General features: G+C 40.0%; 1 protein-coding gene and 1 long non-coding RNA gene across 2 annotated transcripts in view; one reads left to right on the top strand and one right to left on the bottom strand.

Moving 5' to 3' along the window:
• Positions 1–24,932, bottom strand: part of LOC140076509 (uncharacterized) — a 31,033-nt gene extending 6,101 nt beyond the window's left edge. Inside the window, exons 1-2 of the long non-coding RNA XR_011849611.1 lie at positions 24,600–24,932; positions 9,614–9,730 (exon numbers count right to left, since the gene is read on the bottom strand). This is a non-coding gene — a long non-coding RNA (uncharacterized lncRNA). The remainder of the gene's footprint in view (positions 1–9,613; positions 9,731–24,599) is intronic.
• LOC140076432 (solute carrier family 2, facilitated glucose transporter member 9-like) lies at positions 783–24,951 on the top strand. Its single transcript, XM_072122984.1, has 12 exons — positions 783–832; positions 8,058–8,156; positions 8,935–9,095; positions 9,188–9,312; positions 9,394–9,523; positions 9,619–9,767; positions 10,323–10,510; positions 11,655–11,765; positions 12,850–12,951; positions 22,113–22,188; positions 24,275–24,402; positions 24,637–24,951. Exons 1-12 carry the CDS (start codon positions 809–811, stop codon positions 24,832–24,834), a joined length of 1,491 nt encoding a protein of 496 aa, XP_071979085.1. The 5' UTR covers positions 783–808; the 3' UTR covers positions 24,835–24,951.

A 24,951-nucleotide genomic window follows, 5' to 3' on the forward strand; every position in this document is an offset into this window, starting at 1 on the left:
GTACATAGTATGAGCAATAAGACCCTGCAGGGATAAATTACCCTAGAGGGTCTGAAATAATAAAAATAATAAAATAATAATAAAAATAATTTTTCCATTCATGAATATTTGAATAAAAAAAAAAAAAATCAGTCATGTAGGTCCCAAATTGATGTAAATGAAAATACCAGCACATACCGCAAAACAAATGACACCTTGCCTCGGTACATACAAGTTATTGGCCTCAGAATTTGGCAAAATGGCAAAAAAAAATTGATTTTTTTAAAATCTACTAAAACCTATATAAATTTGGTGAAGTGTCATTTGGAGCACAAAATTAAAGCTGTAAAAACAGAGGCCACAATAAAACGCCATAAATGTGTTTTTTTGTCATTTTCACTACACTACATTACATTTTTTCCAGCTTTTCAGTACATTGCATGGAATATTAAATGGTGCCATTAAAAAGTACAATTTGTCCGGCAGATAACAAGACCCCACACATGTAAATGTAAAATAAAAAAGTTATTGCTTTTGGAATGATCGGAGTAAAAAACAAATGCAAAAATGGGCTGGGTCCTGTAAGGATTAAATAAGGTTACATCCCGTATAGTAAAAATTTACAGTATATGATGTAAGTGCGGGTCATGTCACTCAGGCTAAAAAGAAAATGACAACTCACTTCTCCAGTCTTAATCTGGATAATATCTAATCCAATGGTTACTGTAACCTAGTGAATGTAAAAATTTAACTTTCTTTTAGTTCTTCTATATAAGCCATCCATGCACATGGAAAAGACAAGGAAGATAGTTTCTTTAATCCATCCAAAATGTCGTTCTGGTTAAAAGAACTGGTGAGTATCCATTTTCATTAATGGAGAATAGAAAATATTCAAAAGTAAATGTCATGAATAGTGGCAAAATCTTATTTAATGATGATGAGGGTGGTGTAAAAGAAATGTGTGGTATGCAGATAGCAATCATTGGGGTCATGTATTTAAGATTTTCTTTTTTTTTCTCCTATATTTGCAACTTTTTACTATAACTGTGGACATTTGAAAAAGGCAAAAATTTTTATGCAAAAACAGTAAAAAGTGTTGTTAAAGTATTCAGGACTTTTTATGTGACTTTTTAGGAAAAAGACACAAAAAAACACAACAGACTCATTTGCCTAATAAGGTGCCCTCAAAGATAAATCAAGCAAGCCAAAAACAAAAAAAAGACTTAGGGTTATTCTCAGGTAGACAAGATTCTTAACCCCTTAACAACTTGGCACTTTTTAGTTTTTTCACTTCCATTTTTCACTCACCACCTTCAAAAATCTATAACTTTTTTGTTTTTACACGTAAGGACTCTGTGATGGCTTATTTTTTGTGTAACAAATTGCACTTCATAGTGAAGGTATTTAATATTCCATGTCGTGTACTGGGAAGCGGGAAAAAATTCCAAATGCAGTGAAAATGGTGAAAAAACACATTTGCAACATTTTGTTGTGGGCTTGGATTTTACGGCTTTCACTGTGAGCCCCAAATGACATGTCTACTTTATTCTTTGGGTCGGTGCGATCACAGGGATAACACATTTTTATAGGTTTTATAATGTTTTCATACATTTACAAAAACTAAAACCTCCTCTACAAAACCTTTTTTTTTTTTTTAATGTTGCCATCTTTTGGCGCCAATAACTTTTTCATACTTTGGTGTACAGAGCTGTGTGCTATTTTTTTTGCGACTTTTGATGGCGTTTTCATTGCTATAATATTTAGGACTGTGCAACCTTTTGATCACTTTTTATTGATTTTTTATATTTTTTTAAAAGTGCCATTTTAGACTTTGGGCGCTATTTTCCGTTACGGGGTAAAACGCAGTGAAAAAACGTTATTATATTTTGATAGACTGGGCATTTTCAGACGCGGTGATACATAATGTACTTATGATTTTTACTGTTTATTAATATTTATATCAGTTGTAGGGAATTTTTAGTTTTTTTTATTATAATTTTTATTTTTTTTTACTTTTTTTTATTTTTACTTTTACTATTTTTCAGACTACTTAGGGTACTTTAACCCTAGGTGGTCTGATCAATCCTATCATATACTGCCATACAATAGTATGGCAGTATATGGGGATTTTCCTACTCCTTCATTAAAATGTGCTATCAGCACATTGTAATGAATGGGTTAAAACGAGACAGTCTCGGGTCTTCGGAAGACCCGAGGCTGTTATGGGGACGGATCGCCTCTCCCCGCTGACGTCACGGGGAGTGACGATCCGCGGAAAGATGGCGGCGCCCAGTGTCTGCAATATGCAGCAAAGACTTACCCACTACGAGAGGGCTCGGCCCGCAAGCGCTCTCCATGCACGGGGGCCCGGCGCAAGTCGGGAAGGGGTTAAATATACTCAGGATAACAAAATAACACATTCTTTAATTCACTATTATTAAAAAAAAAAAAAAAAAAAAAAAATCCATCATTTCACAGATATAACTCCAACTTGCCTCTATCAGTCTTGGTGTATACAATTTTGGTTGCCCCGGGATCCGACCATAATTCAGAAGTCTAGGGTTGGGCAGGACAGATTGTTCTTCTGTTTGACGCTGCACTGAGCTCCTCTCTGCATTGCCCCCCTTAAACTGAGCAGCCTAGGGAGTTATAGGAGCTAAAACAGCAATAAAACTGAGTACATTTTTAAAGTAAATGGTTACAAATTATCATTATTGTGTAAAAATTCATAGGCGATTAAAATTTCAGAATTTTCTTTCATGGGCAAACCTCTTTAAGATAAAATAACCTCTCCCAAGGGAACCCCTTGGTCTTCAGAGTTTCCAGTCCCACTTGTATGTAAGAAAGTAAATCACATACATTGCTGATGTGACAGACAAACATCATCAATGGTCACATATTAATGAATAGCTCTTGACTACTGAGACTAGCAATTGGCTAAGCCACAATGTATTTAGAAGAGACGCTGATGACTAGAAGTAAAGAGTTTTGTGTCAGGTGTTGGCTTTAGTTTGCATGTATTTCAAAAAACAACACGTGATTTGTCTGTGCTGCTCACTCCTCAGCTCTCAGCCCCCACCTTTGTGCTCCTGTACAGCTCCTTCCTCCCCCACTGATGTCAGCTCACCAGGCTGTGAGCTCTGTTTCTGTGAAGAAGCACAAAAGTGGGGTCTGAGAGCTGAGGAGTGAGCAGCACAGACAAGTCACATGTTTTTTGAAATGCATCCAAAGCATCGCCTACGCCTGGGACAAAACAGAGGATTTTATCAGGAAACCAGGTAAGTTAAAACACACAATTATATTGTAATACAAATGCTTAGAGAAAGCAGAATGGCATATTTGCACTGCAGGTGTGATAGGCATCTGCAACCTGTCTTTATTGAAAATGAGGTCCCTGGTGGCAGGTTCCCTTTAAGAGAGTCTACCATCTCTAGAATCCCCCACAAGTAAAAGCAACACCGTTAAGAGTTCTTACTGTCAAAAAATTTGAGATCACATACAGAACAGCCCCATGTGCTGGGGGGCAGAAACCTGCAGGTCCTTCAAAGGTAGCAGGTTCTTGTCAACAACAAAAGACAATTACCTGTCGCAACTAGTCCTGGACCCAACAAGAGGGGGGGCACTGCTGGACCTTATCCTTACCAACAGACCTGATAGGGTATCAAAACTACAGGTTGGGGGGAACCTGGGGAATAGTGATCATAATATCATTGATTTTGTATTACGCTTTACTAAGCACGTTAGTGAAGGGGCAACCAACACTCTAAACTTCAGGAGGGCAAATTTTCATCAACTAAGGGAAGACCTTAAAGGCATAGACTGGGATAATGCTCTCAAAGACAAAAGCCCCCCTCAAAAATGGGACTTTTTCTCATATATTCTGAAAAAGTCCTGTGAGACTACCACATAACACATACCTTATGGGAAAAAGCATAAAAGGAACAAGAAAAACCCTATGTGGCTAACTAGTCTTGTAAGGAAAGCAATAAGCGAGAAAGATAAAGCGTTTAAGGTGCTTAAACGTGATGGTAGTGATGAGGCATTACAGGATTATAGAGAGAAAAATAAATCCTGTAAAAAGCAGATAAAGGCTGCAAAAATAGAGACTGAGAGAAATATTGCCAGGGAGAGCAAAAATAATCCCAAATTATTTTTCAAGTATATAAATGATAAGAAATTAAAAACAGAGAGTGTGGGTCCCCTTAGAAATAACATGGGGGTCATGGTGGAAGGAGATGAGGAAAGGGCCAATCTACTGAATGTCGCCTTCTCAACTGTCTTTACCCAGGAAAATCCCCTGGTGGAAGACACAATGAGGAATAATGTAAATTCTTTTTATAATGTCAACAGTTTAACCCAGGAAGAGGTACGGCGCCACCTCGCAACCACTAAGATAGATAAATCACCTGGGCCAGATGGCATACACCCCCGGGTTCTGCATGAATTATGTACGGTGATAGACAGACCGTTATTTTTAATATTTGAAGATTCACTGAGGACTGGTTATGTTCCACAGGAATGGCGCATAGCAAATGTGGTACCAATATACAAAAAAGGATCAAATAGCGATCCTGGAAACTACAGACCCGTAAGTCTAACTGCTGTGGTGGGGAAAATATTTGAGGGGTTTATTAGAGATGCTATCCTGGAGTATCTCACTGTGCACAACCTTATAACCCAGCGTCAGCATGGGTTTATGAGAGATCGGTCCTGTCAGACCAATCTGATTGGTTTCTACGAGGATGTAAGTTCAAGACTGGATCTGGGGGACGCTGTGGATATTGTATATCTGGACTTTTAAAAGGCATTTGACACCGTGCCACATAAAAGGTTGGTATATAAAATGAGACTGCTGGGAATAGGAGAAAATCTGTGTATCTGGGTAAGTAATTGGCTTAGTGATAGAAAACAGAGGGTAGTCATTAATGGCACATTCTCAGATTGGGTTGATGTTACCAGTGGAGTGCCACAGGGGTCAGTATTGGGGCCACTTCTTTTTAATATTTTTTATTAATGACCTTGTAGTGGGTTTACACAGTCAAGTTTCAATATTTGCAGATGATACTAAGCTGTGTAAAGTAATAAATACTGAGGTCGATAGTTTAGCATTACAGAGGGATTTGTGGAAGCTTGAGGGATGGGCAGAGAAATGGTTGATGAGGTTTAATGTAGATAAATGTAAAGTTATGCACTTGGGCCATGGAAACAAAAAGTATAATTATGTTCTAAACGGTCAATTACTTAGTAAAACTGAAGCTGAAAAGGACTTGGGCGTATTGGTGGATGGTAAACTTAATTTTAGTGACCAGAGCCAGGCGGCTGCTGCTAAAGCAAATAAAATAATGGGATGTATCAAGAGAGGAATAGATTCTCATGATAAAGACATAGGGGGATATTTATCAGGACCTCTGCGCACCGCCAGTGGCGCAGAGGCCCTGAAATAATCGCAAATGCTAGCTTATTGCTAGCTTTTGCGATTATTTTCCCCAATCCGCCACCTTCACGCCAGTGGGGCGTGAAGGGGCGTGAAGGGGGGGCGCGGGCGGCCGAGCGGGGGGCGCGGCCGGACGGGAGTGGGCCGGCGCGGGGCGTTACTGTCCCCGCGCCTGCGCACTCGCTGCTGCCGGCGACTTTTCATTCGTGAAAAGTCGCCGGTTGCGTTTTTTTCTACGCCAGGCCCTGCCTGGCGTAGGAAAAACGCTGCGCAGCCGGCAGCCCGATACATGAAGAGGCAGAAGCCTCTTCATGTATCGGGCTGCGAATTTGCAGCGGCGGGGCGATCATACGCTGGCGCACGAGCGCCAGTGTATGATAAATATCCCCCATAGTTCTGCCCTTATACAAATCCCTGGTCAGACCACACATGGAATATTGTGTACAGTTTTGGGCACCAGTGTATAAAAAGGATATAGTAGAGCTGGAACGGGTGCAGAGGAGAGCAACCAGGATTATTAGGGGAATGGGGGGACTAGAATACAATGACAGATTACAAAATTTGGGATTATTCAGTTTAGAAAAAAGACGACTGAGGGGAGACCTCATTACAATGTACAAATACCTGAATGGACAGTACAAGGATCTCTCCAAAGATCTTTTTATACCTAGGCCTGTGACCAGGACAAGGGGGCATCCTCTACGCCTAGAGGAGAGGCGATTCTACCATCACCATAGACAAAGGTTCTTTACTGTAAGAGCAGTGAGACTATGGAACTCTCTGCCGCAGGAGGTTGTTATGGCGGACTCTATGTACATGTTCAAGAGAGGCCTGGATGACTTTCTGGAGAGAAAAAATATCACGGGTTATGGGGATAAAACATTTATTTAATTCTTGAAGGTTGGACTTGATGGACTTGAGTCTCCTTCCAGCCTTATATACTATGATGATGGCTAACATTGCAGACCACTTTTATGCCTGGCCTGTCAGTGACACTGACAAGTTTACAGTAATAGTTAAAGTTTACTACTTTAACTATTAAAGTAAATTCGTCATTGCTGCTCACAGGTCTGTTCTAGTAAATACCGTATGTGGCTTTTAATCAGTAATCCTAAAGCATGTGACAATTTTGTGCTGTGTTGAAGAAAAAGGCAATACATCAAAGGGGTTTGCCCATGAAAGAAAATTCTCAAATGTCAATCCCCTAGTGATGATTACACAATAAAGATCATTTTTAACCACCTTACTTTACAATTTTACATTTACATTTTTACTTTACATTTTTACTGCTGTTTTTGCTCCTATCATTCATTGATGATCAGTGTAAAATTCCAGAGTGTGGGTGGGGACTTTCTAACCATCTGTACATGGAGCTTCATATGTCTGTAGTTGATTATTAGCAGACAGTCCCTAAGTACAAATAGGCAGTCAGTCAGAATAATGGGACGTGGTTCACTGCCACCCTGAGAGAGAAGAGTCACAAACCTAATTTGCATATGAGGAAAATGTCTGTAATTAAGGTACATTGCCTCACTGGCAGCTAAGGGGAGGACTTGTAATCCTTTATCAGCAGGGATTGTTAGTCAGGGTGGTCAAAATCTAGTGACAGGTCCTCTTTAATGATTCCTTCAGTTCTGTGTGGTGACAATGTGGTTAGATCATCAGGGTACATGTTTATATAAACTTTCATTTAGCTTCTGAACATTCACTAGTATCTGACACATAGAAAGATGATGAGATCCTTGAGATGCATATAACACATGAAATCCTCAGCTCTTCTATCATACACTATTAGTTCTGCAACATGCCTCCCTATCCCTCCGCTGGGTAAAGATTTTATCTGTCTATAGCTTTACTCTACTCAGGATGCGCCTGTTTGCCAGCGTTCAGTGTGTGTGTGTGAGCTTGTCCTGGAATGCAAGGGTGAGGACTAGAGGCTGAGAGCAGCGCAGTGCAGCATCAGACAGAAGAACAATGGGGCTTATTTACTAAGGGTCCCTCGGCCGCATTTCGGTAGGGCTTTCTGACGTTTTTGAGTATCACGCCACTGGGACAGGCATTTAGAAGGGGATTGTGTCACACACGATCGGATTTTGGCGCATCGCCGCCAACTATCATGCGACAGAAATCTGGGGGTGGGCCGACTGATTTGGACTGAGCTCGGGATTTAACATTTAAATTGTGTCGCAAGATCAAGCACCTACATACACCTGGAAGAAGAAGGTGAACTCCAGAGGACCTGATTGGGGAAGCGACACATGCAGGAAATCGGACGCACTTTCTTCTTGATCACAGCAGATGTGTATTCTGGTCAGTAAGTGCACTGTGGGGGATTGCGCAGGACAGGTAAGTAAATATGCCCCAATATGTCTGCCAACCCTAGACTCAGGGTCAGGTCCAGGGGCAACCAAAATTGTGTACACCAGGACTGATAGAGACAGGTTGGAATTATGCCTGTGAAATGATGTATTTTTGTTAATAATAGTGAATTAGAAGATGTGTGATTTTGTTATCCTGAGTACATTCAAGAAACTTGTATTTGTGGGAATATCCCTTAACGACTGTCAAAGAGTTGTCTCCCCAAAGTCAACTAGAATCAGGACTAGTCAAAATGCAACCATATTTACTGTTACACTGTATTTAGGTACAGTATCGTGGACTCCTCATGCTGATATTTGTATTGGGAATTGGAGGCACCTTTCAATATGGATTTCAAATATCCCTCATGAACTCTCCTTCTCAGGTCAGTATGTCCCTATGCCTTATCACTAAAAACAGATACAGGGAGAGATTTATTAAAAGTGTTGCAAAGTTAGACTACAAAGTCAAATGCCTTGTCTGATTTATCACTGTGTCTAATTTTAAATGCACTTACTAAGCCACGCATACTGTATTTTTTGGACTATAAGGCGCACAAAAAAATCCTATGATTTTCTCAGAAATCAAAGGTGCGCCTTATAGCCCAGTGTGCCTTATATATGAACCATACTTACAGAAAACAGCTGCCTTGAACTGTGCACAGGTCTGCCACCTGCTGGTCATTCATCCTTATAATCAGGTGCGCCTTATAATCCGGTGCGCCTTATATATGATCCCAGACATTTTAGCATGGATTTATTGATGGTGCGCCTTATACTCCAGTGCACCTTATAGTCCGAAAATATATTTAAAAATATATATATTATATATTAAAATATATTAAAAGAACAATTAACTTTGGCTGTGACTTTAAGGGGGCCTGTTAGTTACAGGGTGACATGTAACCTAAACATATGTTCTGGTAGTTAAAAGGTTTCGCATCATTAACAAGAATTTCCTGTGTGGCATGGCCATAAGGTCTTGTGCACATTAACATGGGTTTTGACACTCTGTGCCACTGACACAGAAATGTAATAGGACAGTTCCTGGACAGCAGTAAAAATTACTGCACCATTTTCTGAGAATAATGATGAATATAAAACATGTATGTAACAAATTACATGCTACTTCTTAATAACTACTCAGTAATGTTTTCTTTCTAGTTTGTAAAGAGATTTATCAATGACACATGGATACAACGCTATTACTTACCTATCACTGACAACAGTCTTAGATTACTTTGGTCTTTCATTGTATCAAGTTTTTGCATTGGAGGGCTGCTGGGTTCTCTGGGATCTGGATATTTATCTTCCAAATATGGAAAGTAAGTGCACTGTTCTCCATACATTTATCTCCATTGACATAGCAACACAGGGGTAATTGTTTTCTACAAAAAACTATTTTATATTCTTACAGGAAAAGATGTCAGCTGTGCAGCGATTTGATTCCCATAGCTGCAGCATTATTGATGGGTCTCAGTGCCACTGCCCAGTCTTTTGAGATGATTCTGATTGCCCGCTTCCTGTATGGCATTAATGCAGGTATTGCATATTTGGTAAGGCTGATGAAGTATAAATTCCTACCTAGAAAAGCTTGCTTTATAGCTACTTTATCTAATTTAGGATTTGGACTTAACATCCACTCCCAATATGCAGGAGAAATTGCAGACAAGAAAATGCGTGGCTTTACCAACACCACCATTGGTATATTTGTGACAATCGGCAAACTGACTGGGCAAATTTTAGGGCTCAGGTGTGTATTTCAACATTTATAAACCTAGTGACCCATTATTACTGTTGAACAATTTGTTTTATATCATCAATTTTCACATATTGTCCTTACCCCAGGGAGATTCTAGGGACTGAATCTCAGTGGCCTCTGCTCTTAGCTTTTAGTGGGATCTGGGCACTTGCTCAGCTGGTCACCTTGCCATTCTTTCCGGAGACCCCACAATATCTCCTGATGGAAAAAGAAGACAAAGAAGGTTGTATTAAAGGTAAGCATCAGGATGTTGGCACGTTCAGTTTCTTTCATTATTCAAGTGGAATAAGTAGAAGAAATATGTGTCCCTCAGGTTTCTGCAGTGGGGCACATTTACTAAGGCATTTGCGCCAGTTTTGTGGCAGACTTTGCACTTTCTTTTAGGTGCAAACTGCATACACAGGTATTACGTGTTTATACCACAATTGTGTCGCACACAACCCTTTTGTGGCGCAGCTACGCTAGGCATCAAGCAGCACAAATTAGGGGGTGTTTGTTCCGGTGCTCAGTCGGACCGCGCACCTGATTTATAATGCAAAGTCTGTTGCACATCCTATGTTAACTGTGCATCACAAAAAAGTTGGTGAACGCTGCACTATACACAGGCAAACCGAACTTAGTGCAGTTTGCACCACTCTTAGTAAATGTGCCCCAGTCATGGGCGTAACTTTAGGGGGTACAGAGGTTGCGATCGCATCTGGGTCCAAGAGGTTACACCACTGGCCCCAGTAGTATGTTTTATGTAGTACATGTTACTTTTATTACTTTTTATTGTACTTCTATCTCCTAGCACTAAAACAGTTGTGGGGTGATCGAGACCATCAGAAAGAGATTGATGAAATGATACAGGAACAAGCTACCCGGAGGAGCGGCCAGAGTCTGACCATCATGCAATTGCTAAGGGATCCTTCACTGCGGTGGCAGCTGTATATACTTGTTGCTTTGACAACAGCTCTACAGTTATGTGGGATCAATGCGGTAAGGCTTACTCCACTATCAACTTTCAATCCAGATTTAGAATTTATATCTACTTATGTAGACATAAGTAATTTACATGGATCCAAAACAACCACAAATTTCCTGGGGGAAGCATTTCTGGGCAGTGTCTATTGGATTTAAGTTACTGATTAAAACCTCCCGTACTCACACTGATCAGCATATGTTAGTATATCCGAATAATATGGAACTTGGTATTGTGAGAAAACTTCCATAAGCAGGTAACCATTTATTCTGTCCCTGAGTTGGCCGCACGACTGTACTCAAGGCCACCATTGACTTTCATACTGCATGGTCACGGTGCAATGAGCACTCACCCAACAGGCCGCAAACTTCCCCCAGGTTGTGGCCTGTATGAAGAGCACAGTCATGTGCACTTAACCTAAGACAACAATCAAGGCCAATTTTGCCAGTTTTGCAATGCTTTATTAGCGAAAAATACCTGCAAATAACAGGTTTATAGAGCAGAGGTGATACATATAAAATCAGCATTTTATTTTATTGTGAACTTTTAGAGAAAAAGAGCCCACAAAGACAGTGGGCCCTGAAACCAAACCCCTCCCCTTCTTCTCTGAGCATCCTCAGACGTATTTCACGGACAGAGGTTTACGCAGGAACAAATGTAACACATATTAAATTTTGTAGATGGTCCCAGCTCGCTGGGCTATGAATTAACATCATTAGGAAAATGTTGAGCTAATCAACAGAATACTGAAGTAAGGTTTATTAGGTCAGTTTCTTCTGACAGGTTCCCTTTAATCTGTTAAAATGTTCATTGATTTAAATAGCTCCCTGTAGTGTATATATGCACCACTTCCATTATTGATGAAGAAAAATTGAGCTGAAGATACAGTCTCAAATAATGGAAGTCTAATGTAAGTAGTGCACAGACACTAACGGAAAGCATTAAAAGTCTACTGAAATCAAAAGGATCCGATTAATTTCTGTATTTATTGTTTTAGTGGCTGAAGATAATAATGGAAGTCCTAACACAGGTGTGAATTGTGCCTAACAAACCTTCCACAAAACTTGGAACATTATTTTAACTCTTAGCCTACATGACAACAGAATCCTCAGACAATCTAACATTATGTCTTGGTAGACTAAAATATTTAATGTTTTTTAGGTTTACTTTTATGCTGCTGAAGTTTTTAGAGCCGCTGGGTTTCCAGATAAACAGATCCCATACTTAACACTTGGTGTTGGAGTTTGTGAGTCTACCTCAGCCATTATGTGTGTAAGTGACAACAAAACTTTTTTGCATTCTAGTAAAAAGCAGATAGGTAGAATTTCAAGAGAACTGGCAACATGGCAGCCAATCAGAGCTCAGCTTAAATTTTATAAACAACTGTGAGAAACTGAAAGCTGGGCTAGAAGAGTTCTGCTGTCAGACACTTCTGATAAATCTCCCCCACTGTATGTAACATGTCTATAATATCCAGCCTGTTTTACTATACATTGTTACTTTTTCAGTTGTATATTAAAAGCTTTTTATGATAAAATTTTACCTTATAAACATTGAACTGTTCATTCAGTTCAAAAGATTCACACATACATGGTTTATTATATTTCAGGTTATGTAAGTAAAGTAATGGAAAAACCAAGAATTGTATAAGATCATATAACATGCCCCAATGATCTGCAAGAACTTCCATGACAAAATATGTTACATATATTTTCTATATCTATAGCAGTGGATTTTACAGAATCACATGAAGTCTGTTGCCAGGTGGTCACGTAGCCTCTAGTTCCCAGCAGCAAACACCAAACTTTAACAGGGTAGGTACAATATTGGTGACTCCATTAAGGTCTTATACTTACCCTGTTAAATTTTTGTATAAGTGGCCGGCCCCCCATTTCACAGCTTATTATACCGAATAAGTTCCAGTTCAAAGCTTAGTTATTATCAGTTTTTTGGATTTGCCTCAATAAAGATCACTAACTTTTGAATTAGACTTTTGGAGTGTTGCTCGCTTCTTCCAAATCATATATATATATATATATATATATATATATATATATATAAACCGTATATACTGTTGAGTGATAAATACAGAACCTGTACTGTTCTTTAGGACAATTAGGCAATATGAGTGCACAACTATGCCCCCATGCCAATCAGCTGTTCAGCCTTGCGCATAGGCCACCAATGTAATTGCTGGACATCCCCTGCACCAAGCTAACAGATCTTAACAATAATTTGGCCAGTCCTTGCCCACAAAGTCCCAACTTTAAAACCATGTACCCAAAATTTGTATTTATTGTTATTTATGTATTTCTAATTACAGTAATTTAATTTTCTGTAAACAATTTCTTCTCAGGGTCTTGTAATCGATCATTTTGGCAGAAGACTTATTTTGCTTGTCGGCTATTCATCCATGATCCTATCACTTGGGCTTCTGACACTGACAATTTCATTGCAGGTGATATTTCTGCCCAGACAAAATCACTGACATCACCCTCATTTGATTTAATCAAAAAGTGGTAGCTATGTGTATAACTAACTATAGGGGCAGCCAAGGGCGTAACTTGAGGGGGTGCAGAGGTTGCAGTCCCACCAGGGCCCAAGAGGTTTAGGGGGCCCTTATGGTGTCACTTTCCCATATGAGAAGACTATTACAATAAACCATACATTATAGTCGGGGGCGCGGCACAGACTTTGCACGGGGGCCCATCAGCTTCTAGTTACGCCACTGGGGGCAGCAAAGTGTGAATCTTGCTTACATAATTTTTCCACGTTAGACTTTATGAATACCATACAAGGTCTCTCCTGTGTTTTATAACAGAAGTCACAATACTTATGTAATATACCTAATGTATATCACAGGTGCCCAGCAAAGCCCACCGACTTATAACATGGTACTTTCTTTCTGTATCCTGTTATTCCCTTTTAAAGGGGTTTTCCACAGGATTGGTCCTAACTTGCTGATCAGAGCGGAGACCCCCGCAGATTGCAAAACCCTCAGACCTTGGACCTTTAAAGGGGTATTCCCATCTGGGCATTCACATTTAATTTTATTCATTTGCTATATGTAAACATTTCTTTAATTGGATGTTATTTAAAAAAATGTTCCTGTGTGAAGATGGCTTCCTCGACCATCTCACATTTAGGCAGCAGTGGCCAGACATGTGCTATTGAGCCCTGCCTACCCACCTGGATTCAGCAATCATTACCACAGGACAAAACCTTTTGTTTCTTTGGGCAATCTCTCCAGCAGAGGTGGCTGTATCCAGGGACACAGTCTTGTTTCTAAGCACACAGGAACATTTTTTTTAATAACATCTAATTGAAGAAATGTTTATATATGGAAAATTAATGAAATTGAATGTGAGTGCCCAGGCGAAAAGACCCCTTTAAGGGCTTAAGTAAGCCCGTGACAATGTAACATATGCAATGTCAACATAGCCAGCAAGTAGGGACTGCTAGCATATGTAATCCCAAGAGAAATCAGTAGCCTCTTGTTTATCATCCTCTATGCAGATAACCACGTGTATGTATTGATTCACTGTTGGTGGAGATATTTTGGAGATAATTTTAAAATGTAACTTTTATTTTTATCCTTTTAAAAAATTTTTGGAGAAACATTCAAGGACTGGACGTACAGACATACATACATATAGACGAAGCAACTCAGTGTTTTTTGTGTGGGTGTATTTTACACTTATGTGCTGTTGTGCACAGTTCAACCCTTGTTGATGTCAGTGTTTAATCAAAACACCCATTCCCACTGAGTGGAATTTCTAATATTTTTGCATGTGAATTATGTTGTATATAATTCACATTACTAAAGCTTTACAGCAGTGAGCTACAGTGGTGTCGATCAGAAGGCAATCACTTGGCATATCTAGGCTACATGCTGTGCCTTCTATAATATCTCTTTACTGACAGTTCTGTATTGACTGTCAGTGATTAATGCGAGAGGCTCTATTTCGAGACTTGTTTCTCTCTCACTTATGCCTATCACCTTATGTTGTGATAGAATCCGGATATTGTACAACAATGCTGGTATATTGATCTGTAATACATCCGCTTTTTACATCCTGTTAGCAGATGCATACGGTGGGTACATCTTTCCTCAATTCTTCAGCTATGTATTAATACAGATTCTATATTGTATTGTCTTATTCGGCAACAATCTGATAGTAATAGGTGATTAGTTAGAAGGCTCTATCTCTAGAAGATTGTTTTCATCACAATTCCGACTGTGCTCTATTAGCTGAGAGTAAACCTACATTTAGGTCTGCTAATCAGTAGTTGTTAGTCATCAGATGCAGTTGCAGTCCACATCCTGGTGGTGGATGCCGACGGCAATAGCACTCTTTCACAACCGATCAGCTGTTAGTCAATCTAGGTTCTAATCTCTCATAGCTAGACTGCACTCTCACTGCGGTTTCGCTAATTAGATTCACTTCTACTGTATCCGCATACATGAAACCCTATGACCCGACGCGTTTCTTATGCCACAATTCATCAGGGGTCTTTGTTTTTGGCTAATTTCACTTAAACTGTATGCATTATAGGTCCGTGCTGTGCGCACGTCGGCCTATTACTAGCCGCGGTGCGCGCTGTTACAGCCCTGTTTATATTGCAGATCCTGGCGCGTCACCGCTGACGTGCCTTCATTTGTGTCCAATCGGCTGACTTAATGTGTTTCGAAGGTGTGTCAGTGCATTGGCCAATCAGATACTTTTGGGGAGGTGCCCTAGTTGTCTGATACATCCCCCTGGTTGCTTCCTGCACTGCTTCGTAAGTAGAGTGGGAGTGTTTGAGTGTATCAAGGAGTTTTGCTCCTATTGCTGATTACACTTCATTGCTTTTTCCAGAATTGTCCGATCAAAGCCTTTCTCTTGTTCATACTTACTTTGTTATTCACATTTGTTGTCGATCCCAGAAAGGATCTGCACCCGATCGATTCCGATCATGAAGAGGATCTGACATGAAGTATCACTGATAGTTTATTTAAGGAATAGCACTGCTTCCAGTGCTTTTATCACAGTATCCTGGCAGTATTGCAGATACATATACGACAGATGGCTTTTAAGTGTTTTCGAGGTTCATATGCGTTAGGCACAGAATGATCTGAATCTTCATTAAAGATTATTGATTTTTGACTACAGGGACCTTTGGCATATGGTTAGTATGGAATGTTGACTTAGTGGATTCTCTAAATAGTGATCTTATTCCTATATTTAGAAAGTACAGTGGGAGTATAGAGAGATAGGGATTAGGAGTCAGGATCAATTAGACTATAACTGTCTAAGTGCTGGTACATCGCTATTCAATAAAACTCGCATATGATATAAAATCATTTATTCCGTGCGGTTTTAAGGAGTTTAGCCTGAATGTCCATTGGGCTTCTTTTCTGAGGATCATTTGATCCCAATCTCCCCCTCGTGCCGATGGTCTAATCTCCTCCATACCTCTGAATGATATGGATTCTAGATTGCTTTGATGATATTTCCACATATGTCTGGCCAGGGGGGTATCCTTGTTGTCTTTTATGCCAAGTATGTGCTCTTGAATTCGCTTTCTAAAATGTCTAAAGGTTTTTCCGACATAATCTGCCGGGCATGTGCATGTGGCAACGTACACCACACCAGTAGTGGAACAGTTTATGAAATCCCGTATTTCAAACTGTTCTGATGTGGCTGCACTCGTTACTGTTTTGCATGGTGTAATCCATTTACATGCTGAACAATGCCCGCAGCGAAAAGTGCCTTTCGGTCTTCTATTAAGCCATGTTTCCTTGGGTTTAGGTGGTGGCAAGTAACTATGGACTAGTAGGTCCTTGAGGTTTCTGCCCCTTCTGTAGCTGATAGCTGGTTTTGATGGAATCATGTGGGCCAACTCCTTGTCATGTAGCAGGATATCCCAATACTTATCGATTATCTCCCTGATCTCTTTATGATTACCATCATAGGTACCAATGATGCGAGTTTTTTGTTCTGCATCTGTTGCTCCTTCTTTCATTTTAGGAGTAAGTAGAGATGTTCTCTCTACCCTACTGGCTTGTTGGTATGATTCCTTAAGAATCCGTGCGGGAAATCCTCGACTTCTAAAACGATCACTGAGATCATGGGATTTCTTTTCAAACTCTCGAAATCCGCTGCAGTTTCTCCGCATACGGAGGAATTGGCCCTTGGGAATCCCCTTTTTCAAAGGGTATGGATGGCAGCTATCCCAATGTAATAGGTTATTCGATGCTGTTGTCTTTCTGTGTACTGTAGTCGCCAATTCACCTGCAGGGGTTTTACTGATTTCTAGATCCAGGAAGGTAATTTTGCTTCTTTGAATTTCTGATGTGAAACGCAGGCCCAAATTATTCCGGTTCAATTCCGTCACAAAGATCTCGAATTCTTCTGGGGAGGATGTCCAGATTAACAGCACGTCGTCAATGAACCTCAGCCACAATAGAATGTATTGTGCCCATTTTTGCATCTCCTCTCCGAAGACGACTCTATCCTCCCAATAACCGAGGTACAAGTTTGCATATGTTGGCGCGCAGGGTGTCCCCATCGCCGTACCTCGGCATTGATGAAAAAAGGTATCTCCAAAAAGGAAATAATTGTGGCTGAGGACGAACGTGAGGAGATTTATCAAAAATTCATTATGTTGATAATATTGGATCCCCCTTGCTTGGAGGAAAAAACGTACTGCCTCAATCCCTTTATTATGCGGGATTGATGAGTACAACGCCTCAACGTCCAAACTTGCTAGGAGATAGTTAGTGTCTATTTGGAGTCCTTCCAGTTTTTTAAGGACATCCATCGTGTCCCTAACGTAGGACGGAAGCGATAGTACAAATGGTCTTAGTAGGTTGTCCAGATAGCAGCTAGCGTTTTGTGTTAAATTATTCATTCCTGAGACTATGGGTCTGCCCTTTAGGGGCGGATACCCCTTATGTATTTTTGGGATAGAATAAAATACTGCTATTTTAGGATGTTTGGGCATCATGAAGTTATATTCTGTCTCAGAAATAAGCTTACATGTTAGAGCTGAATTTAGGATGTTCTTAAGGACCTCTTTGAATTCCTTGGTTGGATTTGCATCCAGTTTTCTATAGCATTGATTATCTTCGAGAATACACAGGCACATGTTCTCATACTGGTCTCTATCCATGCAGACAATGTTCCCACCCTTGTCAGATGGTTTTATGACAAGGGTGGGATCACTCCGCAGGGAATTTAGGGCTTCACTATCTTCTTTATTGAAGTTTTTGTGTTGAAAATTATTAGGGTTAAGCCCTTTAAGGTTGTTAGTCACTAGATCTACAAATAGATCAATTTCTGTGTAATCACCAATTGGAGGGGCTTTAGTACTTTTAAGTTTAAGCTCTGTGAAGGGACCCTTACCTTCTTCTCTGTTTGCTTCAGCAGATAGTGATTCTAAGTTCAGAAAGCCCTGTACATCGCTTTCTTCCAGACCATGTTCAATGCAGTCTTTTTTGTTTTTGATTTGAAAGTATTTTCGCCACTTCAATTTTCTTGCAAAATTGAAGTGGCGAAAATACTTTCAAATCAAAAACAAAAAAGACTGCATTGAACATGGTCTGGAAGAAAGCGATGTACAGGGCTTTCTGAACTTAGAATCACTATCTGCTGAAGCAAACAGAGAAGAAGGTAAGGGTCCCTTCACAGAGCTTAAACTTAAAAGTACTAAAGCCCCTCCAATTGGTGATTACACAGAAATTGATCTATTTGTAGATCTAGTGACTAACAACCTTAAAGGGCTTAACCCTAATAATTTTCAACACAAAAACTTCAATAAAGAAGATAGTGAAGCCCTAAATTCCCTGCGGAGTGATCCCACCCTTGTCATAAAACCATCTGACAAGGGTGGGAACATTGTCTGCATGGATAGAGACCAGTATGAGAACATGTGCCTGTGTATTCTCGAAGATAATCAATGCTATAGAAAACTGGATGCAAATCCAACCAAGGAATTCAAAGAGGTCCTTAAGAACATCCTAAATTCAGCTCTAACATGTAAGCTTATTTCTGAGACAGAATATAACTTCATGATGCCCAAACATCCTAAAATAGCAGTATTTTATTCTATCCCAAAAATACATAAGGGGTATCCGCCCCTAAAGGGCAGACCCATAGTCTCAGGAATGAATAATTTAACACAAAACGCTAGCTGCTATCTGGACAACCTACTAAGACCATTTGTACTATCGCTTCCGTCCTACGTTAGGGACACGATGGATGTCCTTAAAAAACTGGAAGGACTCCAAATAGACACTAACTATCTCCTAGCAAGTTTGGACGTTGAGGCGTTGTACTCATCAATCCCGCATAATAAAGGGATTGAGGCAGTACGTTTTTTCCTCCAAGCAAGGGGGATCCAATATTATCAACATAATGAATTTTTGATAAATCTCCTCACGTTCGTCCTCAGCCACAATTATTTCCTTTTTGGAGATACCTTTTTTCATCAATGCCGAGGTACGGCGATGGGGACACCCTGCGCGCCAACATATGCAAACTTGTACCTCGGTTATTGGGAGGATAGAGTCGTCTTCGGAGAGGAGATGCAAAAATGGGCACAATACATTCTATTGTGGCTGAGGTTCATTGACGACGTGCTGTTAATCTGGACATCCTCCCCAGAAGAATTCGAGATCTTTGTGACGGAATTGAACCGGAATAATTTGGGCCTGCGTTTCACATCAGAAATTCAAAGAAGCAAAATTACCTTCCTGGATCTAGAAATCAGTAAAACCCCTGCAGGTGAATTGGCGACTACAGTACACAGAAAGACAACAGCATCGAATAACCTATTACATTGGGATAGCTGCCATCCATACCCTTTGAAAAAGGGGATTCCCAAGGGCCAATTCCTCCGTATGCGGAGAAACTGCAGCGGATTTCGAGAGTTTGAAAAGAAATCCCATGATCTCAGTGATCGTTTTAGAAGTCGAGGATTTCCCTCACGGATTCTTAAGGAATCATACCAACAAGCCAGTAGGGTAGAGAGAACATCTCTACTTACTCCTAAAATGAAAGAAGGAGCAACAGATGCAGAACAAAAAACTCGCATCATTGGTACCTATGATGGTAATCATAAAGAGATCAGGGAGATAATCGATAAGTATTGGGATATCCTGCTACATGACAAGGAGTTGGCCCACATGATTCCATCAAAACCAGCTATCAGCTACAGAAGGGGCAGAAACCTCAAGGACCTACTAGTCCATAGTTACTTGCCACCACCTAAACCCAAGGAAACATGGCTTAATAGAAGACCGAAAGGCACTTTTCGCTGCGGGCATTGTTCAGCATGTAAATGGATTACACCATGCAAAACAGTAACGAGTGCAGCCACATCAGAACAGTTTGAAATACGGGATTTCATAAACTGTTCCACTACTGGTGTGGTGTACGTTGCCACATGCACATGCCCGGCAGATTATGTCGGAAAAACCTTTAGACATTTTAGAAAGCGAATTCAAGAGCACATACTTGGCATAAAAGACAACAAGGATACCCCCCTGGCCAGACATATGTGGAAATATCATCAAAGCAATCTAGAATCCATATCATTCAGAGGTATGGAGGAGATTAGACCATCGGCACGAGGGGGAGATTGGGATCAAATGATCCTCAGAAAAGAAGCCCAATGGACATTCAGGCTAAACTCCTTAAAACCGCACGGAATAAATGATTTTATATCATATGCGAGTTTTATTGAATAGCGATGTACCAGCACTTAGACAGTTATAGTCTAATTGATCCTGACTCCTAATCCCTATCTCTCTATACTCCCACTGTACTTTCTAAATATAGGAATAAGATCACTATTTAGAGAATCCACTAAGTCAACATTCCATACTAACCATATGCCAAAGGTCCCTGTAGTCAAAAATCAATAATCTTTAATGAAGATTCAGATCATTCTGTGCCTAACGCATATGAACCTCGAAAACACTTAAAAGCCATCTGTCGTATATGTATCTGCAATACTGCCAGGATACTGTGATAAAAGCACTGGAAGCAGTGCTATTCCTTAAATAAACTATCAGTGATACTTCATGTCAGATCCTCTTCATGATCGGAATCGATCGGGTGCAGATCCTTTCTGGGATCGACAACAAATGTGAATAACAAAGTAAGTATGAACAAGAGAAAGGCTTTGATCGGACAATTCTGGAAAAAGCAATGAAGTGTAATCAGCAATAGGAGCAAAACTCCTTGATACACTCAAACACTCCCACTCTACTTACGAAGCAGTGCAGGAAGCAACCAGGGGGATGTATCAGACAACTAGGGCACCTCCCCAAAAGTATCTGATTGGCCAATGCACTGACACACCTTCGAAACACATTAAGTCAGCCGATTGGACACAAATGAAGGCACGTCAGCGGTGACGTGCCAGGATCTGCAATATAAACAGGGCTGTAACAGCGCGCACCGCGGCTAGTAATAGGCCGACGTGCGCACAGCACGGACCTATAATGCATACAGTTTAAGTGAAATTAGCCAAAAACAAAGACCCCTGATGAATTGTGGCATAAGAAACGCGTCGGGTCATAGGGTTTCATGTATGCGGATACAGTAGAAGTGAATCTAATTAGCGAAACCGCAGTGAGAGTGCAGTCTAGCTATGAGAGATTAGAACCTAGATTGACTAACAGCTGATCGGTTGTGAAAGAGTGCTATTGCCGTCGGCATCCACCACCAGGATGTGGACTGCAACTGCATCTGATGACTAACAACTACTGATTAGCAGACCTAAATGTAGGTTTACTCTCAGCTAATAGAGCACAGTCGGAATTGTGATGAAAACAATCTTCTAGAGATAGAGCCTTCTAACTAATCACCTATTACTATCAGATTGTTGCCGAATAAGACAATACAATATAGAATCTGTATTAATACATAGCTGAAGAATTGAGGAAAGATGTACCCACCGTATGCATCTGCTAACAGGATGTAAAAAGCGGATGTATTACAGATCAATATACCAGCATTGTTGTACAATATCCGGATTCTATCACAACATAAGGTGATAGGCATAAGTGAGAGAGAAACAAGTCTCGAAATAGAGCCTCTCGCATTAATCACTGACAGTCAATACAGAACTGTCAGTAAAGAGATATTATAGAAGGCACAGCATGTAGCCTAGATATGCCAAGTGATTGCCTTCTGATCGACACCACTGTAGCTCACTGCTGTAAAGCTTTAGTAATGTGAATTATATACAACATAATTCACATGCAAAAATATTAGAAATTCCACTCAGTGGGAATGGGTGTTTTGATTAAACACTGACATCAACAAGGGTTGAACTGTGCACAACAGCACATAAGTGTAAAATACACCCACACAAAAAACACTGAGTTGCTTCGTCTATATGTATGTATGTCTGTACGTCCAGTCCTTGAATGTTTCTCCAAAAATTTTTTAAAAGGATAAAAATAAAAGTTACATTTTAAAATTATCTCCAAAATATCTCCACCAACAGTGAATCAATTCTATAGTAGGAGTTATTTCTTGTATATTTACACACCGCTATTCTCTTCAGTGACATCAGAACCACGTGTATGTAAATGATTTCTTCACCCTTTTTATTAATACTTAGGACACTTTCTCCTGGATGCCGTACTGTAGTGTCATCATTCTCTTCATATATACAATATCATTTGGCACAGGAGCAAGTAAGTTATCACTTATAACCTTCAGAAAGTATTTACAAATTACCATAAAGCTTTCAGAAATTCCTTCTCACTAATCATAGCAGCTGCCAATTCCACAACTTAGGTCTCTTCCCCACTAACCACATTTTCTCACAAGTGCTGTCCATGTCTACATCGGCAGGAACTTCAACTAATTGGGGCAGATTTATCAAGCTGTCTAAAAGTAAGAATGTTCGTAGTTGCCCATGGCAACCAATTACATCTCAGCTTTCATTTTACCAGTGCTCATGAATATTTTAAAGGAAACCTACCACTTGAAGTGGCAGGTATAAGAAGGAAATACCGAGTACCAGCTCAGGGTGAGCTGGTGCCGGAGCTTATTTTTGTTAGTGTTTTAAACCGCTGTATCGCGGTTTAAAACACTTTTTAAACTTTATAGCCGAAGCTGCTTCGGCGCAGGGAGGTAAGCGCTCGGGGCTTACCATGCGCCCGGCTCTCCTTCACTTCCTATGCAGCCGCGTGCAGGGTCGCGCGCATGGTAAGCGCCGAGCGCGTACCTCCCTGTGCCGTAACAGCCTTCACACGTGTGTCTTTTGAACGCGTCTTTGGGCCGTTTTTAAGCAGTCCGTCAAAAAACGCATTTGTTTTTGACCAGTTTGAATTAGGCCGTTTTTGGGGCGTTTTTACTAAGTGCGTTTTCAGATCGTAAAAAACACATGTGCTAAAAAACGGAAGTGTTTTTGAAAAACGCATGCGTTTTTTGAAAAGTATGCGTTTTTTACGATCTGAAAACGCACTAAAAACTAAAAACGGCCCAAAAACGCCACGTGTGTCTTCACCCTAAGTGTGGTCAGTTTTTTATGCAGGTGTTGCAAGGTAGTAGCTCAGAGCTGTCAAAACAGGATGTGAAAATCTGACACAACTCAGATGACACTGGGGCTACAGAAACGGATTATATATAGAATAAGACTGAAACTAAAGTAAAATTGGATCCAAATCATGTTTTTCTCTGAACAGAATCATACAATTTTATGCTCTTTGTCAGCAACTGACCTTATACAGAGAAAAAAAAGCCTATTACAAGGTCATCAAAAAAAAAACCTTATTAGAACTATTATTAACGCACTTTAGTGTGAGTTATATGTAGTGGCTACAGTAAGGCTGTGTGTGACCAGGCTAACCACTGGGCACTAATGTATATAGATTTATGCTATCTATATTTTTCATACACAAAACAAGAAACGAGCAGGCACTACAAGAATAATTTTTGTGTGATAACATCCACGCATCCCAATAGACTATATGCAACCACAAAAAAACTAAGATGGATGTGTATACAGGATTAGACACTAATAACAATATTTATTTATTAATTAATCAAAGAAAAACAATACACACAGGACAACCAAGATTAAAAACACTTAAAAATACATCCAACGGATGTATATGGCTACAAAGGGCAAGTGGTGCCCTGAGCTCCCTATCCCAAACTACTAGTTCAAATGTCTAACCTATAGGTAACCTATAAATACAATAGACCCTTACCCCTGAGGAAGTCACCGGTCCGGTGACGATACGCGTGGGGTCTGCCTCACTCCCACCTGGCCCTGCCTGCCTGCTCGCATCTCCCCTTCACCCGCAATACTTTTCTATCATTTTGGTATTGTATAATCAGGCTCAGGGATGTTATAACCAACCTATTTTTTTGCACAGGTCACTTTGTCTACTTTACTTACTCTGTATTGTCTACATGTGGATTTCTATTGTATTTATAGGTTACCTGTATGCAGACATTTGAACTAGTAGTTTGGGATAGGGAGCTCAGGGCACCACTTGCCCTTGGTTGCCATATACATCTGTTGGATGTATTTTTAAGTGCTTTTAATCTTGGTTGTCCTGTGTGTATTGTTTTCTTTGATTAATTAATAAATATTGTTATTATTGTCTAATCCTGTATACGCATCCATCTTTGTTTTTTTGTGGTCGCCTATATTTTTCATACTAAGCTGTCCTGAATTTGCACAGTCCCTCTCTTTTTTTCTATTGTTAGCCTCCTCAGAAACTATACTGTTCCATATAGGACTCACTGGATGCTTTCTGTTCTCAGGTGGTACCACCATGACAATCATTTTAGAAATCTTTCCCCAAGAAGCTCGGGCTGCCGCTATGGTGATTGTAGGAGTAATAAATTGGATGGGGTTGACTATCATTGGTTTTATCTTCCCCTTTGTAGTGGTAAGAAAAAAAGTTTTATATGTGTAAAAAAACAAGAGCTCAAAACATAAATATAAAAATGTGCATTGATGTATAAATCCGGGTGATGTAGACTTAATAACAAGACGCCGATCATGTACGTAAAGCACATATAGTACATTCTAACAAATATTTTCACATAATATTTTTAGTTTCCTTTTTCTTTCCAGGCAGTTTACCTCATTAAGATATACTTTTCTATTATTTTCTTTCCAGGCCACCATGGAGCAGTTTTGTTTCCTCGTTTTTCTCATCATTACTGCTATATGTGGAGCATTTCTCTACTTTTACCTACCTGAAACAAAAGGAAAATATTGGTTGCAAATCAGAGAGGATTTTAATAAGTACAATTTCAGGAGCCAAGACTGTATAGAAGACCAGCCAAGTGCCTATGTCATATCTACCAAATTCTGACCACAGAGACTCATCACAATTTAACTTCTGGGCCTTCCTTAGGGTCAGCCACATATCTAATGTACAGAAAACTGGGAATCTTCTTATTTCTGAGTGCCCACAAGTCATTCAGAAGAT

The sequence above is a fragment of the Engystomops pustulosus genome, chromosome 1 (assembly GCF_040894005.1).
Source record: "Engystomops pustulosus chromosome 1, aEngPut4.maternal, whole genome shotgun sequence".
Taxonomy (NCBI): Eukaryota; Metazoa; Chordata; class Amphibia; order Anura; family Leptodactylidae; genus Engystomops; species Engystomops pustulosus.